The sequence below is a fragment of the Zalophus californianus genome, chromosome 11, assembly GCF_009762305.2.
Source record: "Zalophus californianus isolate mZalCal1 chromosome 11, mZalCal1.pri.v2, whole genome shotgun sequence".
NCBI lineage: Eukaryota > Metazoa > Chordata > Mammalia > Carnivora > Otariidae > Zalophus > Zalophus californianus.
The window spans coordinates 112886487-112903841 of NC_045605.1; the positions used below are offsets into that span (position 1 = coordinate 112886487).

Sequence of the window (17355 nt, forward strand, 5' to 3'; positions counted from 1 at the left end):
TGCTGGACGAGGAGCCTGATTACGATTCTCTCTCTCCCTCTGCCCCACCCCCCACCAAGCATGTGAAGGCACAAGCTCTCGCTCTCTCTCAAAAAAATTTTTTAAAAAGAAAACTTTTTCTCCAATTAGGTCAAATATGCACCCCCAAAATTACAACAGACAGAAGCAAGGCTGTTCTGCTGGGAGAACCCACCTGGACAACTGCTCCCTCCCCAGATCCGTGGGGCAGGTCCCCAGACCCACTGCCTCTCCGCTGACTCCCCTTCCTTTCAGGACTCAGGGAGACCATCCCCGGGGAGTCTGCCCAACAGCCATCAGACAAGTTCTTTCTCCTCACCTTGACAGCAACGACAGCAGGAAGGAGAACAGCGAGAACAGTCCCGCACGCCTACAGAGTGCATGTTGGCTCCAAGCTCCACTACCAGCCCGAAAGCCCCAGGAGCACCGGGATGTCTCCAAACACCCACCAAAGATGGCCCTGGCGCCACAAGAGATGCTCACCATGCACGTTCACCATGCACAGATAAGCAACCAGGAGGCACAGGGGCCGAGGCCCCAGGCCCACGGAAGGTGGACCCAAGGAGAGCAGCCTGTTACAAAGAAAACATTCTTCCAGCATTGTCTGTGACCCTGAGTAAGGCCTTCTGACTGAAAGCACACCATGGTAAAACACACTGCTGTTTTCCATGTAAAATCCAGACATCTCAATGCCATTCTGAGGCAGGGCCTCCCCTCCGAGGTGGGAAGGAAGACTAGAGGAGACTCAGCCTGGAGGGACCCCCCCCCACTTTTCTGCCCTGCTTCTCCTGCCCCCGTTGGAGGGGGTCTCTGATCAGACCCCCGGCCGTCTGAGCACTGAGAGCAAATCACCACTCACGTGATCATGATGCTCTCGGCAGCACTGCTAGTTCTCAGCTCAGAAGGGCCATCTGCTCACAAACAACTACTCGCCAGGCACCACTTAGTCAAGCAGAAAACTCAGAGCCTGAAGTTAAAATATTTGCCGAGTTGACCTGGAAGAGAGCCTCACTGCTCCCCGGCCCTGAGAACGTGCTTTATCAACAACTCGTTAAATCTTGTCACACCTGCCTTCTCAAAGTGGGGCTCACTGCTCACAACCGGCGTCAGAAAGGGGCCAACGGATTCCCAAGCACCACAGCCTAGATGTGGCTGGGCAAACCAGATGTGGCCCAAGGCCTGGTACATGTACGCTTCTCAAGAAAAGTCAAGAACCAAATAAGGAGAGACCAGTGACAACCATCAGCAAAGACACTAAAGCCCATTTCCACTGCTCACGTCAGGGCACTCGGCAGGGGCTGCCCCCCGAGGCACAGACAAGCCATCCCAGTTTCTCCTGGCAGACAGCCCCCCGCTGCGTCACCTGAGTCTGAGTCCAGACGATGCCAAAGGCAGATGAGCCACTGCCCCCAGCACCATGGGAAGAACCTGGTGTAGCACGAAAACCAGTTCACGCACAAGCCTGCAGGCCCACTACCTCCAGGAACCAGGCCACTTCACAAATCCAATCAACAGAACCCTGGCACTAAGATGACCTTCGGGACGTCTTCACCAACAAGTGTCCGTGCTCCTGGGGTGGGGCGAGCCAGTCACTGCCTTCAAGACTCAGGTCCACTCTGTGCCCAGGGGATAGGTGCAGAGACACGGAGCTTGAAAAGCCAGCCCTGCTAAATTACTCAGGGACAAAGGGATGATGACCACCTGGAGAAAAAGCATGTATTTATCATTCACTGCAAAACCAATTCATGAAATTTAGCTGCCAAAAACCATGGAGCAGGCATCACAAGGAAACATGCCAGAAGGTCCAGACTAAAGAAGGCACCTCCAAAAAGAAAGCATCAGGACTCAGGTGATACCCGTCACAGTGGGGACCGCTAGTCAGGGGCCTGGGGAGGCCTGAATATAGGGCTCATGGTAGGCCCGGCATCCTTGGTTCAAGGGCCAGACACACGGTCAATGGGGAGACACAAGCAGATCCCGCCAAGGAGCAACAGGTCTCAGACAAAAGCACACTCTTGACAAGCAAAGGCCCTGGTCTCTCTGCACAGGGGCACACATCTGCTCTGACACTCCTCCTCACAAAGGCCACCTGGTATTGCTAGTAGGTATTATTCACGTCACTGGACCAAGACCCCAGAGAGGAAAGAAAGCTCTCCAGGATCCCTCCCATAATGGACAAGCTGAAAGCCCACAGTTCTGGGGAGCCAGTCCCAGCACCCAGGTGGCAGCTATGCGGCAGGGCTGGTGTGCATGCTCTCACGAAACTCCTACTCCAGTCAGGAAGAGACAAGAAACAAATACAGCTCTCAGAACAACATCTCCCACCTGATAAACATCAAAGGACATGTTTTCATTTATATGTGAATGTTCTCACCATTTCATACAAAAATGGGAAATTGATTCTGAACCAAATCACTACTGAAAACCTCTAAGAACAGCATGAGGTACGTCAGTCTACTCTAAACCAACAAGGAATAGCTGGACAGACCTCCTACACAAGGCAGTCCCGCAAATGAAGTGAGTGACCGTGTCGTCTGACCCAGTCAGGACAGAGAGGAACTGGAAGCACACTCTGGACCCGAGACAGCGATCTGCAGGACTTTCTAGAAGACGGGGCCCAGGCGTCTGAAAACAGCTTCTGGAGGTCATAGGCAAAAGAGACGTGAAGACCTGGGCTGGGTCCCACTGTTACGTTCCTGGCACACACTGTCATACTTAACACAACTCTCCCGAACAGACAAATGCTCTGCTGGCCCCGAATCTCAGAGACCAGGCAACCCAGGAGCTTATGCAGCCACACTGCCATCAGGAAGGGACCCACCGCGGCGCTGGCTGGGGCAGGCTCAGGGCCCCCGTTGACATCGGCGCTCCTCTCTCGCTTGGCCTCCTCCAGGTCTGTCACTGTGTTTGGGCCCTTCTTCTTCTTGAGCTTGGCCAGGATGGAAGACTCACGCTCTGGAAATGGCGGCATCTCCTCCAGGACAGTTGCCTAGACAAAGAGGCCCTGGGTCACCACAGCTCAAAGCCCTGTGGCTTCCAACCCCAAGACAGGTGACAGCACAGCAGGGGGACAGAGCAGCCAGGGCCTACCAGGATGTCAGTGCTGGCCACTGTGCTGAGCCTCAGGTACTCCACGGCCCGCTGCTGCAGCTCTACGTCCGCATTCTTCAGCTGGCTGTCGCTGCGCAGCACGTCCTGAATGGTGGTCTTCACCTCCGGAAAGAGGTTCACAAACTTGATGTAGGTGGACAAGAGCAGCGCCCTGGTGGGGACGCTGCACAGGTGGAACTTGGAGTGCAACAGGTTGAACTGGATCAGGGGGCTGCAGGGCACAGACAGGGCACTGGATCAGGGGGCTGCAGGGCACAGACAGGGCCATGGATCAGGGGGCTGCAGGGCACAGACAGGGCACTGGATCAGGGGGCTGCAGGGCACAGACAGGGCCATGGATCAGGGGGCTGCAGGGCACAGACAGGGCCATGGATCAGGGGGCTGCAGGGCACAGACAGGGCCATGGATCAGGGGGCTGCAGGGCACAGACAGGGCACCGGATCAGGGGGCTGCAGGGCACAGACAGGGCACCGGATCAGGGGGCTGCAGGGCACAGACAGGGCACCGGATCAGGGGGCTGCAGGGCACAGACAGGGCACCGGATCAGGGGGCTGCAGGGCACAGACAGGGCGCAGACAAGGTGGGGGCACATCATCCCTCGTCCCCGACGCCCTGTGCGTGCCACCAGCCACCTATGCCTCTCACCGGCGGGGTGAGCGAGGGGCGGCTCTGGGAAAAAGACCCACACTAAGCCACAACCACTCCTGTAAAGCAGAAGAGTTGTGCCGTCAGGCACGCACCTCCATCTCCGGACTGAGCGCAAACCTCCCCTCCAGTCAGCTAGAACCCCTGTTCTTGTACAGCTTGAAGGAAAATAAAAATAGTGACCCAGAGTAGAAGTGCTCCTGCTCTGGCCATCCCAACAAGCTGTGAGGACACCTGCCACCCTACACTCCGCCAACAGCTGAGAAGCGGGAGACCCAGAGCCAGCACCACAGCACAGCGCTCACCCGACTCCCATATGGGCTCTCTCACCTGGATCTTGGGTCCCCGGCTATCAAGTTTCCAAACTCCCCCAGGATGTAGCCACCCACTTTGACCAGGTTCTCATGGCACGCTGGGGCCTGAAGAGCCTGTAAGACAGTAAGCACGATGAGCCCGATGCACGGGCGCCCCCAGCGCGGGTCAAAGAGATGAGACGCATCTGTCGTCAGGGTAAAGTCGCTACATCGTGGTGATGTGCCAAAACCAAGCACCACTCAGGAAGCGCTCCTGTGAGCTTCCAGCAGCTTCCAAGAGACCGTCCTGGCTTTCGAATCCACCCCTTCATGCCCTTCCTGCCACTTCTGCAGGTATGTCAGTTGTAGGGGAACCCGAGAGGCAGGGATGTGGCCAATCCCAGCCCTGCAATGAGAGCTGTGCTCTACTCAGGCTCCAGGTGGGGGCAGGTGCACATCAGCACCCTCCTGGGCACACATGACCCTTGCCAACGGAGCCCAAGAACCACACTATGGAGACCCTGCGCATACTGGAGATTAGGCTCCACAGTGTGAGCTGGGACCTCCCAGACCAGCAAGTGGGAGACACAAGGGAGGCCAGCAATACCCATCAAAACCCCATGCTTTATCCAGAGAGGGGCATCTGGACCATACCTCGAACACCGTCTTGGCAGCATAGCCCTGCACATCGTCCCGGTTGATGACAATCTGAATGACACGGTACCACACCTCTTCGCTCACATAGTCACCGGCAATCCGGATCAGGTTCAGGATGGTGTCCACGTACCACGTGTAGTCCACAGCATATTTCTCCGCCAAGATGGCAACCTTCAGCACCTGCAGGGGTGGATGCTCAGGGCAGGCGCTCTGGGCCCCACAGCACCAGCAGCAGCACCATGTGCTGCCCTGCATCAACTCCAGGGCTTCAGAAGGACCTCCGCACGTGCCAAAGCTTGGGTGTGCAAGAAGCTTCCACCAAATTCTCAATGGAGCCCAGAAAGTACCGCCCTCCAGGAACAGACTCGGAGGGACACAGTCTAGGAAAACACACCGGAGGGCCAGGTCATGGCTGCAGGCGGGCACAGCTGCCGTCCGACCTCGGCCTAGGCAGCCCTGGCATGGGTCCTCCTCCCAGCAGCCCCATCCTCAGAGCGGCAGGGCTCCCTGGGTCTCCTCCTGCTCTGGCCAGTCTTTCTCAACACTCTCCCCTCTACTCTTCATGGGAAACCCCACCCACTCATTTACCCCCATGCATTCCAGAGGGCTCTGTGGACCACACACACTGCTCAGGGGCAAGAGCACTGGGCTGTCCAAAAGCAGACCCCCGCTCCCTCCCCTAGTCACCTTCTTGGGGCACTGAGCCCCCTGAACAGCATCAGCTATCAACACTAGACCCTGTTCTTTATGCAGCTGCCCATCCTCACAGCCCACCTTCCCACTCCTTCACCCTCCTGACTGTGCCCCCAGAGCCCCTGCTGTAGCCTGGACCACCATCCATCTGCTCTGCCCACCCTCCGGCATCCACATCGACTCTCCATAGTGATCCCAGAGCGTCATTCCAAAACTCAATGTCACTGCCCTTGGCCTAAAACTCTTTGAGCCCAGAGCTTGCCCCAAAGCTGAGCACTCAGGGCCTCCCACCAGCATGACACAGGTCAGCATCTTCACTGCCCCTGCCACATATGCCCTGCTCCCACCATGCTAACCCGTCCCCCTGTACCCCATGACAACACTTCCCAAGCTGCCCCCAGCCCCCGCCAGGGTCCGGAGCTCTGCCTCCACCAATCCTCAGCCACACTACAAGCAAGTCTGCCATCCTGCCTAGGACCTGCCTTCCCTGTGGACAGAAAGGCCCCCTGTGAGCAGGGTACCCAGCACATCCAAGTGTGGATGCCAGGCAGCTAGCACGACCCCAGGGTAAATCCTCGGACATGCCACACTGCACAGACGGACAGACAAGAGCACTGACCTGTAAACTCACATCGGTCAGTCTTACTCCTCATTCAACTAAAGCTGACTGAGGAACGTCACTCGTCATTTCCAAAGGGGTAAGAGCCAACATGGAGCTGGCTAACATTCAAGACCTTAAAAGCCTGAACACGCCCCTTCCCTCTCTGCTCAGAACGCACCCGGCAGTGATGAGAACCATGCCCTGGTGACTACGGTCCCCAGAGCAACCCAGGCCCACCCGCACAGGCACCAAGCCCTAGCCCTGCCGCCTGACCACGCTCCAATCATGACCCCCACCCACCCCAGGCTCCTGTGCACGTCTGTTCTTGGATCTTCCTCCCGACGCTCCCCTGCACATCTGTTCTCAGATCTCCACCCCACACTCCCCTGCACATCTGTTCTCAGATCTCCACCCCACACTCCCCTGCACGTCTGTTCTTGGATCTTCCTCCCTGTCCCTCCTGGCTCCCCGGATGCACCTGAGCCCTCTTTCCTGGCTGGGCATCAGTTCAGCTCCAGAAGCCTTCCTTGACCTTCTTCTTCAGGGGAGCCCTGCTCCTCACTAAAGCATGACCACACAGTAATTAAGCCATGCCACTTAGCACTGAAGAGCCAGCACCTGTCCCAGCCCAGCCACGCGGGCCACAGCCATTCAATAAATGATCCTCTATAAACCTGAGTGTCCAACTGTATGCAGAGCCACCTATACCCAGAAACTCCAAGCCTGTCATTTCCAAACCGAACAGCAGCCTAGGAGCAATCCTGAGAGTCACTCATGGTGAGCTCTGATGCTGGACACCTGCTCCCCAGAGCTCCCCAGGAGGCCTCAGCCGCACTTTGCTCCCCAGAACAACAAATAAGAAACACTTTTTCATAGGAGGGAGAGGCTGCAGGGTCGCTGACCTTGGCAACTGACCTCTCCACACAGACTCACACTGAGCCCTCTGTGAATCACAACACACACTCGGGGCCCCCTATGTGCTGGCCTCAGGCTACCTGGAACCTGGTGCACCCCAATTCTGCATCACGATCAGCCTTTTCCCAGGTCAGTATGTGCAGGACTCTGACAAGGTGTTTGGTGTGTGCACCCACTTTGCTGATGACCTAACGTGAGGGCTGCCAGATGGGAAACGGTGGCTACGCTCAACGTTATCAGAGAGGAAGGAGCGCGTGCCCAGCACATAAGCAGTAATTCCAACGTTCAAACTTGCAGACTTTTGCCCACAGGAATCTGAACTCGCGCTCACCTGAGTTGCAAAAGTATCTCACTGCGAGGGTCCCTATTCACACAGGCTGTTCAAAGTTATTCCGAAAGACTGAAAGGCTCCACTGATGGGAAACTAAGGTGAAGGAATCTCTCACCCAGAACCAAGCAGATTCCCAGGAAAGCACTGGAAAGAACCACACACACAAAGGAAAGGAAGACTGTGCGCGCACAGCGGCCATCAGACTTACAATCTCTTCTCGGATGGAGTAGTCGGCCGTCTCCAGGTAGCTCAGCATCTCGGCCACAATCTGCTGGGCATTGCTGCGGTCACACATGGCATAGAGGAGGTCCACGGCCCGCTGCCGCACGCTCACGTCCCGCTCAGTCTGGGGGCGCAAGGAACAGCGTGAAAAGCCATTCAAGCAGACCGTGGGCAGGGTGGACAGGGCCCTGCGGCTCAGGCCCCCTACTCCATCCCAACGCTCACTGCGAGCTCTCCCCACTCCCCATCTTTGATCCAGGGACCCCTGACACACTCTGCTCATGCAGAGCCCCTCACTCCTACACTTGGGCCCAGCAGCTCTGGACCACCCAGAATCAAGGTGAGTCCCTGGGGTAAGTCAGAGGCCTCTCTACTGTGTGGTCACGGACTGGCACCTTCTGCCTCACCTGGGAGCTTATCACAGTGCTGCTCTCAGGCCCCACCCCAGACCTGCTCCGTCAGCTTCTGCAATGCAGTAAGACCCCAGCTGCTCCTCGACATAGGACAGCCTGGGAGGCACAGCCGAACCACCATGCAACGGACAAAGGCAAGGGCAAGTCTTTCTGACTTCTGGCAATAACTGATAACAAACACCAAAACCAGGGCCAGGAGAATCCAGAACACCAAAAAACTAAACTGCCAGCCTTGTGTAGCCTCTTATTCAAAACACACGCCAAAAATGCTAAAACACAAAAGGACAGAGTCAGACCTGTTCTTAACTGTAAGCCTGAGCAGATCAGAGGGCTCTGTAGCGTCCCCACCTGCCTTCCGTTCTCTAGAGCACTTCATCTAGCAACCAGTAACACGGGGGATACCGTGGTGTCCCACTGTGGGCAACCAGCCCGCAGAACCTGTTCTGGAGACTCACAAAGGCAGGTAATGGGAGCAGGTAACCTCAACTTGGCTCTTGCAACTCTGAAGCTTTAATTCCTTAAGAAAGGTGTATTTTCTTTTGCAAAGGGTGAGTTTTCTCAGAGACAAGGACAAAATATTTTACCTTTGTACCAAAAAGAACTGTTTGCATTGATTCAAACATCTACCGTGACTCTGCTCTGTGCAAAACAGGATGCTCAACATTGCATGCTCTAAGCTGACCTCAGAGGCAGAGAGAAAACAGTCGCCCGGGGGGTGCAAGCCCCAGAGGACAGAGCACTTGCCTTCAGAGCGTTGATGACTGTCTCAATGTGCGTCTTGACTGCCTCGTGGGAGAACTCGGAGCTGGCCAGTGTGCACATGCTCTCCAGGGCCAGATAGCGCAGGTTGGTCTCCGGTGCTGCAGGAACTGGCCCAGCTGGTTACAGGCGCGGACGAGGAGGTTTGGCTCACTGCACCGACAGGAGAAGCAGGGTAGGTGGGGGTTCCTCAGCACGTACCTCACAGACAGGGCCACTCACAGGTCAGCATGGCAGGTGGCGTTCACGGCCAGCACACTACTGAAGGGAGACCTTGGGGGCCCCCACAACAAAAGCCTTGAACCTAAACCTGAGGCCAGTTTTGCATTTGCTCTGCTCGTTGCCACCTCATATGCAGAATTCCACCAACTCCAAAGAGCTGGTAACAGCAGAGGCACCACCCCGAATGGAGTGTCTCCTGAGCCTCTGTGCCAAGCTCATAGAGGGAACACGCAGGACTCTCGCCAAGGGGCCAGAGAGGCTCAGCCAGAGGCAGCAAGCCCTGGTGAATGGCTGAACAGAGGCCTTGCCCACGAGAAGACTCCTGAGAGCCATGCGCACGGACACAGAGGTACAAGGTCAGTGAGTCCCAAAGTACCACTTCCCGGAGAGTTCTGGCCGCTCTGCTACTACTCTTGACTTTGCCCTCATGATGCTGCTGCTCTTTAAGTATCTTCCGTAAAGGCCAAAGGGCTTCCTCTGACATCAAAACTTTTGTTTCTAACAGTTCCAACCCCGCTAACATAGAACTCTCAGTAGGACTTTCTGTCCCAAGAAACTACATTTGTCCAGAAACACTGAGGTGGAAGATGGCTGGGAGAGGGTCTGCCACACCTCCTGAGCCCCACAGCACCTTGCATGGCGTGCAGCAGTCTGCAGTCACGGGGACCCAGGTGGCATCTCCCACAGCCCTGCCTGGGAGCCACACCATCATGCTAACGGGAACTCTAAAAGCAAGGCACCACCTGCAAGGCCACAGGCAGGAAGTCAAAACTACAGAAGCTGAGGAGAAAAGGCAAGGAAGCAAACCATTCTGCTGTCCACCATCTCCCTGTGCTGAACTCCCCATAAAGGCCTCAGACCAACACTGAGTGTGGCTTTGTGTCGCAGGAAAGCTAACAGGCACCCACCCTCGTCCTTCCTGTAAGGTTATGGGAAAAGCCAGGCAGGATTGGGGTGCCCAGGAGGAACAGGAGAGGCCCTCAGGGAAAGGTAGGACCACAGTGACCAAGTTCTGAGGCCAGAGAGAGCACGAAGTGCTGGAGGGGAGCCCAGAAAAGGGACCACACAAGGAGCCCACAGCCATCTGAGGAGGGCAGAGGCAACGTGTCAGCGTCGGGAAACAGGTAAGCACTCAACGACACCCAGCAGGCCTCACCTCAACAAGAACGGGCACACACACAGGTTTAAGAGGGGCACGTCTTCCCTGAGGGAAGGTCAAGGGAAGGAGAGCTGACCCACTGCCGACCCACCTATCATGGTGAATGATCAGGCTGATTGCCTCAAAGAGCACGGCGTTCTTGGCGTTGGAATGCTGCACTTTTTTTGACTTTGGTGGTTCCTGGGCTTTGTTCAGAATGGTCTCCAGGCACTCGGTCAGGCGACCTCGCACTGCAGGGTCTTCTGGGCAAGACAGACCACTGTCAGGCCAGGCTCCCCCACCCAGCTGCCCCTCCCAGCCATACCGCCTCACAATCAGGGTTCCTGGTCTAACCGTGGAGCTACTTAAAATGAGAGGATTTAATAGCTAGGGTAACTACCCATACGTTTTAATGCAAATAAGATGCACAACACTTTTGCTGCATTACAGATTACACAAATCAAGAGAAAATAAAATCTCAGAGACACAGACAAAAAACATAAAAGTTTGAAAAACGGGGCAAAAGATCTTTTTCTCCACCTTCATTCCCAACAAATACAGAAAATGTTACCAAAACCAATAAAAAGAGAAGGAAATTTTTAAAGTTCTAATCAAACCAGAAAAAAGAAATAACAGACAAAAAAGGAATAAGAAAGCAGTAAAAATATCAGAATATCATAAAGAACTTATCCACCAAAACCCCCAGCACCTCTGGGGCGTTGCAAACCTGGCCATTGGAGAGAGGAGCAGAACCTTGCGGACAAGTTCGAGAGGGGTACCAGCAGGGCCCCCGAGGAGCAGCCACCCAGGGCTTGAGCACAGAGGCCCAGGGTGAGGGGCCGGCCACAAGAAAACTGGAGCCTATGGCCTGAAAGGAGGGTCAGATGAGGAAACTCACACCCACAGGCGACCTCAGAGTGAAGAAGTGGGATGGCTGCCAGGCAAGGCCAGGCAGCCAAGGGGCAGCAGGGTGTGCAGGCAGTAAGGAGCGGGGCCATCAGGGAGGCTAGGCCACTCCAGCTCAAGGGAAGGGTCTGCCACAGGTGTGCAGTTCATACTTTGGTATGAAAGATATTTAGTAAGAGAAAATTACTTGAACCAAACAAAGAAATATCTTGTACAAAAACCCCAGTTAGATTAAAATGTAAAGGCTACACCAACAAGCAATCTTTGCAAAGGGCAGTTTGGAAGTTATCTATAAAAATCTTCATCTACAGGGCACCTGGGTGGCTCAGTCGTTAAGCGTCTGCCTTTGGCTCATGTCATGATCTCAGGGTCCTGGGATCAAGCCCGTGTCGGGCTCCCTGCTCGGCAGGAAGCCTGCTGCTCCCTCTCCCAGCTGCTCGTGCTCTATCTCTCACTCTCTCTCTCTCTAATAAATAAATAAAACCTTTAAAAAAAATTTCATCTACATTCTTCAACTGACAAGTTCTATCTGGAGATACTTACCATATTAGTCAAATGTAACATTTTGCAATAAAACATAAACAGAAAAATATCCCCAAGGTGTACACCGTTATATAAATTATTAACAACTTATGATACAAAGTTTATAAATGTTTCAAGTTTTCCTGAAAAAGATCGTTTCAAAAACCTGCATAGATCTGATACTATATAAAAGCAGAGATAATCCCAACTTTTAACAAAACTGTGAGTTCTGTACCAGCTGCTCTGGGAAAGCCAAGATGTGTGGCAGCATCATAAAGGATCCACAGAACAAGAACCAGCTCCAGGAAAGGACTTACAAAGATAACAAACAACTTAACCCTAAGACACTTAAGTAACCCGCTCAGAGAGGTCTCCACTGCGCAGCTGTACCTGGGGGTGGGTAGCACTGTAGCAGCCTCAGAAGTTTTACAGACAGCCAGGGAGCCGGGACAAAATAGTAGGTTAATCCTGAAGGTCTGTGGACGCAGACGTCACAATCTGTAAGACAACACAGGTGCAGGCAGGTGTCACGAAGAGAGGTCCTCAGTGTGGTCGTCAGATCACACACTAAGAAATGGTTCTGTTCGATGAGCTAAGGATATTTAACACGCTTCTCTCTGTTCTAGAGGTAAAGGAGCACAGTGACACCACGCTCACAAGGCAAGCAGCCGCCCACTGTCACTGTCGGGAGTGGCCCCACATGCTCTTGCTCTGCAATGGCCACCCCATCCTGCAGGCACAAACCAGCCGATACCACTGACCTGAAATCGCTATGGAATTCAACAGCACCTGCACTGGGAACCCAGTCTTTCCTTAGTGGACCAGGACGCAAATAAACACGAAAGGGTGAGAACTCTAGTCCCCTCAGAAGGGAAAAGCTGGTGTTCTAGAAGAACCCAGCCCCGTACCCCACAGCCCTCCAGTGCCAACCCCTGCCATGAGCTTGCCGAGGCCAGAAAGCAAGCTTCCTTCATTCATGGTTCCATCTCCTTGGCCGTCAGGGTCCTTGGAAGGGCAGACCCTCCCTCCACCTTCCGAATACATGACTTCCCCTAAGACATTTCCACTAACACACAGACCAGTGCGTTCCTCACCCCCTGTCAGGGAAGTCAGAGGAGCACCACCCTACAAAGCTTACAGGTATGACACTTTAGGTCATATGTAAGCATGTTTGGGAAGGTTTCACCCTGACCCCCGTCCTCAGCTGCAAGACAACAGCCCGGACCCAGGACGTGACCCCTCCTGCAGGAAGGTGAGCTCCGCGCTGGGGAAGGCATGGGCAGGATGAGCAGAGCAAACAGAGCCTACAGGCACACGGAGGAGGAAGCCAGGGAGCACTCGGGGCAGAAGGCGCCAATGCAGGCTGTTGCATGCAGCTAAAGCCACGCTCAGAAACTTACAACTAAAAAACTGCACACATCTAAAACAAATACAAAAATAAAAGCAATGAAGAATTCACCCCAAAGATTTTTTTTTTTAGGATTTTATTTATTTATTTGAGAGAGCGAGAATGAGAAAGAGAGAGAGAGAGAGAGAGAGCACATGAGAGGGGGAGGGGTCAGAGGGAGAAGCAGACTCCCCGCTGAGCAGGGAGCCTGATGTGGGACTCGATCCGGGGACTCCAGGACCATGACCTGAGCTGAAGGCAGTCGCTTAACCGACTGAGCCACCCAGGCGCCCCCACCCCAAAGATTTACAGAGGAACTAGCAAATTAACCCAAGAAAGTAAAGGAAATAAAACAAGGATAGGAACAGAAAGCAGCCAAGAAGAAAAAACACAACAGAGAGAGCCACCAAGTCAGAAGTTATCACGCCTGACAGGCTCATCAGGAAGGTGAAAAGGCACAAACACCCCACGGCAAGACCGAAAAGGGGACAGCCCTATAGCCCGCACCCCGCACGCCTACACCCCGCACCCCCACACACAGAGATTTGTGAACATTCAAATTAGCAAACGTCAGGAAAATGCAACTTAACCAAAACTGATGAAAGGACAGAAAATATAAAGACCCATAACTTATTAAATAAGTTGAACCCAAAATAAGAAACTGTTCCACAAAGAAACCCTACCTTCAAATAGCTTCACCAGTTAATTCATGATAAAAATGTTGGCCAAGATACAAAAAGGAATTTCCTTCATGTGACAAAGCAAACCAACGGCAACAAAACCAGCAAACTCTACTTGTCATGGTGAGACACTGAAGACTCCCCTCTGGGACGAGGAAGAAAACCCTCTCTTAGTCCACAATGAGTGGAGGTCCGAGTGGGAGCCAGAAAGCAGGAAACAAAGACAAATATGGGCTGGGAAAGAAAACTCATTGTCCACAGACATGATGGAGTACAAAGAAGATCTAACACAATCTACACATAAATTACTAAGACTAGTTAAGTGAAGGGCGCCTGGGGGGCTCAGTCAGTGAAGCGTCTGCCTTCAGCTCAGGTCATGATCCCAGGGTCCTGGGGTCAAGTCCCGCATCGGGTCTCTGCTCTGCGGGAAGCCTGTTTCTCCCTCTGCCGCTCCCCTGCTCTCTCCGACAAATAAATAAAATCTTTAAAAAAATATTATTAGTAAGTCAGTTTGGCAGAGTTGCCAACTCCAAGATCAATGTACAAAAATCACTTGCACAAACCAATACATAGCAGTTATAAAATACATTTTAAGACATCACTGATGGGATGCCTGGGTGGCTCAGTCGGTTAAGTATCTACCTTTGGCTCAGGTCATGATTTCAGGGTCCTGGGATGGAGCCCCGCATTAGGCTCCCTGCTCTGCGAGGAGCATGCTTCTCTGTCTCCCTCTACCCTTCCCCTACTCATGCTTGCTCTCTCTCTCTCAAATAAATAAATAAAATCTTTTTTAAAAAAGATATAATTGAGAACAGCATTTTAAAAATAAACTATAAAGATAAACCTAACAACAAATAAAGGAACCTCTACTCAAAAAGTTACAAAACATGAGTGAGAAAAATTAAAGTAACTCTCCAAAAAAATGGAGAGGGATACCATGGTCATGGATTCAAAGACTCAATACTGTCAAGATTTTAATTCTCTCAAAACTAACCTATAGTCCCAACAGGATTTTGGGGGTGGGGGTACAAGATTGAGGGCATGCTCCACTGAATTTCAAGTTCCAGTAACTAAGACAGCATGCCACGGTGCAAGATGAACAGCAACAGCGAGGGAGGGGGGACACAGACACAGCTCAAAGGTTTATGGCCAAGGCGGCACTGCTGGGGGGGGTGGGGGGGGGGGCAGGGAGGCTTTTTAGCATTGACACTGGAACAACTGGTATACATAGAAACCAGTCCCAGGGCGGCTTGTCAACCTAAATGTGAAACCACAGAATAGGAAAAGACTCCACACACAGGGCACAAAAAGCTCTAGCCATAAAGGAAAGGTTTAGGGCACTAAAATGGGGAATTTGTGATCACAGAAGACTTCACAAAGAGAGTGAAATGGCAAATTTCAGAGGAGGACAAGATTTTTTTAAACAGAGCAGACTGAAGCATACAAAGATGCCATTTTTGAAGACCAATAATGGTTAAATGTGGACAGTTTGGTTCATCCTACCATAACCAACAAATTGCTCATATCTAAAATATATAAAAGAGGCGCCTGGGTGGCTCAGTCGGTGAAGCGTCTGCCTTCGGCTCAGGTCACGATCCCCGGGTCCTGGGATGGAGCCCCACATCGGGCTCCCTGCTCCGTGGGAAGCCTGCTTCTCCCTCTCCCACTCCCCTGCTTGTGTTCCTGCTCTCGCTAACTCTCTGTCAAATAAATAAATAAAATCTTTTAAAAAAAAAAAAATAAAATAATATAATATAAGAATTTCTTCTACAAAACAACAAAAAGGTAACCAAAGAAAAATGAGCAAAAGACTTAACAGGCACTTCACAAAAGACATTCAAAAAAGCCACAAACATGCAAAGCTGCTCAACCTGGATGATAATCAAGAAAATGCAGATTTAAATCACAATGAGACACTACCATGCCCCCAGAATGGTTAACATCTAAAAGGCCAAAATGCAGGGTGCCTGGGTGGCTCTGTCGTCAAGCAGCCGTTAAGCGTCTGCCTTCAGCTCAGGTCATGATCCCAGGGTCCTGGGATTGAGCCCTGCATCGGGCTCCCGCATCGGCCCTGCTTGACGGGGAGCCTGCTTCTCCCTCTCCCACTCCCCTGCCTGTGTTCCCTCTTGCTATCTCTGTCAAATAAATAAATAAAATCTTTAAAAACAATAAAAAATAAAAGGCCAAGATGCAGAGCAGCAGGGACTGCACATGCTGGAGGGAAGGTCAGTCGGCTCAGCTGCCTGGAAGCGGCTCTGCACTGTCCCCTCAAGGTGAACCACTGCCACCCCACGACCCAGTGACACCGCCTCCAGGGACAGGCCCCCCCGCCACGCGCACGCCCACGCACGCCCACGCACAAGCCAACAGACAGCCAAGCTGTTCACCGCCCCAGTGTTGGACAAGACGAGGGGGAAGTATGTTGTAGTGTATTCATATAAGCTCTACACAGCGTCAAACACGAAGGAATGGCACACAAAACAAATCCGCCAACTCGGCAATGTTGAGCTCTACCAGTCAAACACAAAAGAATATATGCCGTCCGCATGGTGTGCCTGTGCACGACACAGGACGCAATCAGAGCTAACCATTCCAGTGAAGGACACAGGCTCAAGCAGAAAGGCAAGTGAAGAGTGAGGCCACCCAAATGAGGACAGGGCTCCCTGCAGTGGGGGGCACCGCCGGCACCCCCGTTCCCCACCTGGTGCAGTGGCTGAGCGGCACTTAGGCGACACGACCTGGGCTGGGCTGCTTTACTCTGGGCACTTTCCCACACAAACAGGACGTTTCTCAACGGGCAAAACGGTTGAAGGAAAACCCAACGAATTCCTAACCAAGACAAGTTCTCACTCCTGAATTTACAAACTGAGCCAAATATCTTGCATTCTAAACAGTTAGCTAATATATTAATTAAATGAAATAACTAAGACGAAAACGCACCCTGAGACCCATTCCCCACCAAAAGACTTACCCTGCTTAACCTGGAGACAGCCAGAGAGACGGAGGTCTTAAACTCCTCAGGGTTCTTCTGTGCCAAGGTGGTGATGAGGCTGGTGGCGGCGGTCACCACGCCCTGAAGCAAACACACAATGCACACTGTGACTACGGGACAAAGCTGGTGCTGACTTCTCACTGCGAAATCATTTTCCAGATAAAATTCTAAACTGAAAGCAACAACCTGGAGCCCCTGGGCCAGATTCAGAACTGCTGTGACAGGCCCATAGCGTCTTTAAGAGTTGAGACAGCACACATCTGTCGATTTCTCTTTGGAGCTTCTCTCTGAGAACCTTCTCTCTGAGAACCAATGCTGGCACCCCAGACTCTGCCTCTGTGGAGGCCTGCGGGTGGGTAGGCAGCAGCTCTGGCCGAGTCCCTACCTGCCCTACTGCCTTCCTCTGGGTCTGGCCCCCTGTCTGACCCCAGGGTCAGCTGCAGTCCCCGTGGCCCCTAATTTAAATCACTCCATGTAGGGGTACCCAGCTGGCTCAGCCAGTAAAGCACCTCTTGATCTCAGAGTTGTGAGTCTGCGTCCCATGTTGGGTATAGACATTACTTACAAATAAAATCTTTAAAAAAAAAAAAAATTCTGTATGGAGCGGGGAGGGAGACATTACCTTTGGACTCATTTGAATCTTTACAATCCAAAAGTGGGACCGTGGAAAACAGCAACTGAAAGAGCTCATTCTTCCCCTTCTTGAGAAAAGGTCCAAGCTGTATCTCTGCCACGCTGGTCCCTAAAGTACCCCAGGCCCTGGTGACACCCCTTCCCTGCAGAGTACCCCCCACGCAGCGCCTGGCCTCGGTGCACAGGGACACCCCATGCAGCATAGGGACATCTTTGC

General features: G+C 52.9%; 1 protein-coding gene across 1 annotated transcript in view; it reads right to left on the reverse strand.

Moving 5' to 3' along the window:
* The window catches only part of AP2A2 (adaptor related protein complex 2 subunit alpha 2), an 86720-nt gene that overhangs the window by 9842 nt on the left and 59523 nt on the right, over positions 1–17355 (reverse strand). Inside the window, 11 exon segments of the mRNA XM_035722866.1 lie at positions 2840–3007; positions 3109–3340; positions 4105–4202; positions 4722–4904; positions 7473–7610; positions 8644–8756; positions 8759–8811; positions 10131–10281; positions 11837–11911; positions 11914–11944; positions 16485–16586. Coding sequence (XP_035578759.1) covers positions 2840–3007; positions 3109–3340; positions 4105–4202; positions 4722–4904; positions 7473–7610; positions 8644–8756; positions 8759–8811; positions 10131–10281; positions 11837–11911; positions 11914–11944; positions 16485–16586 — 1344 coding nt within the window.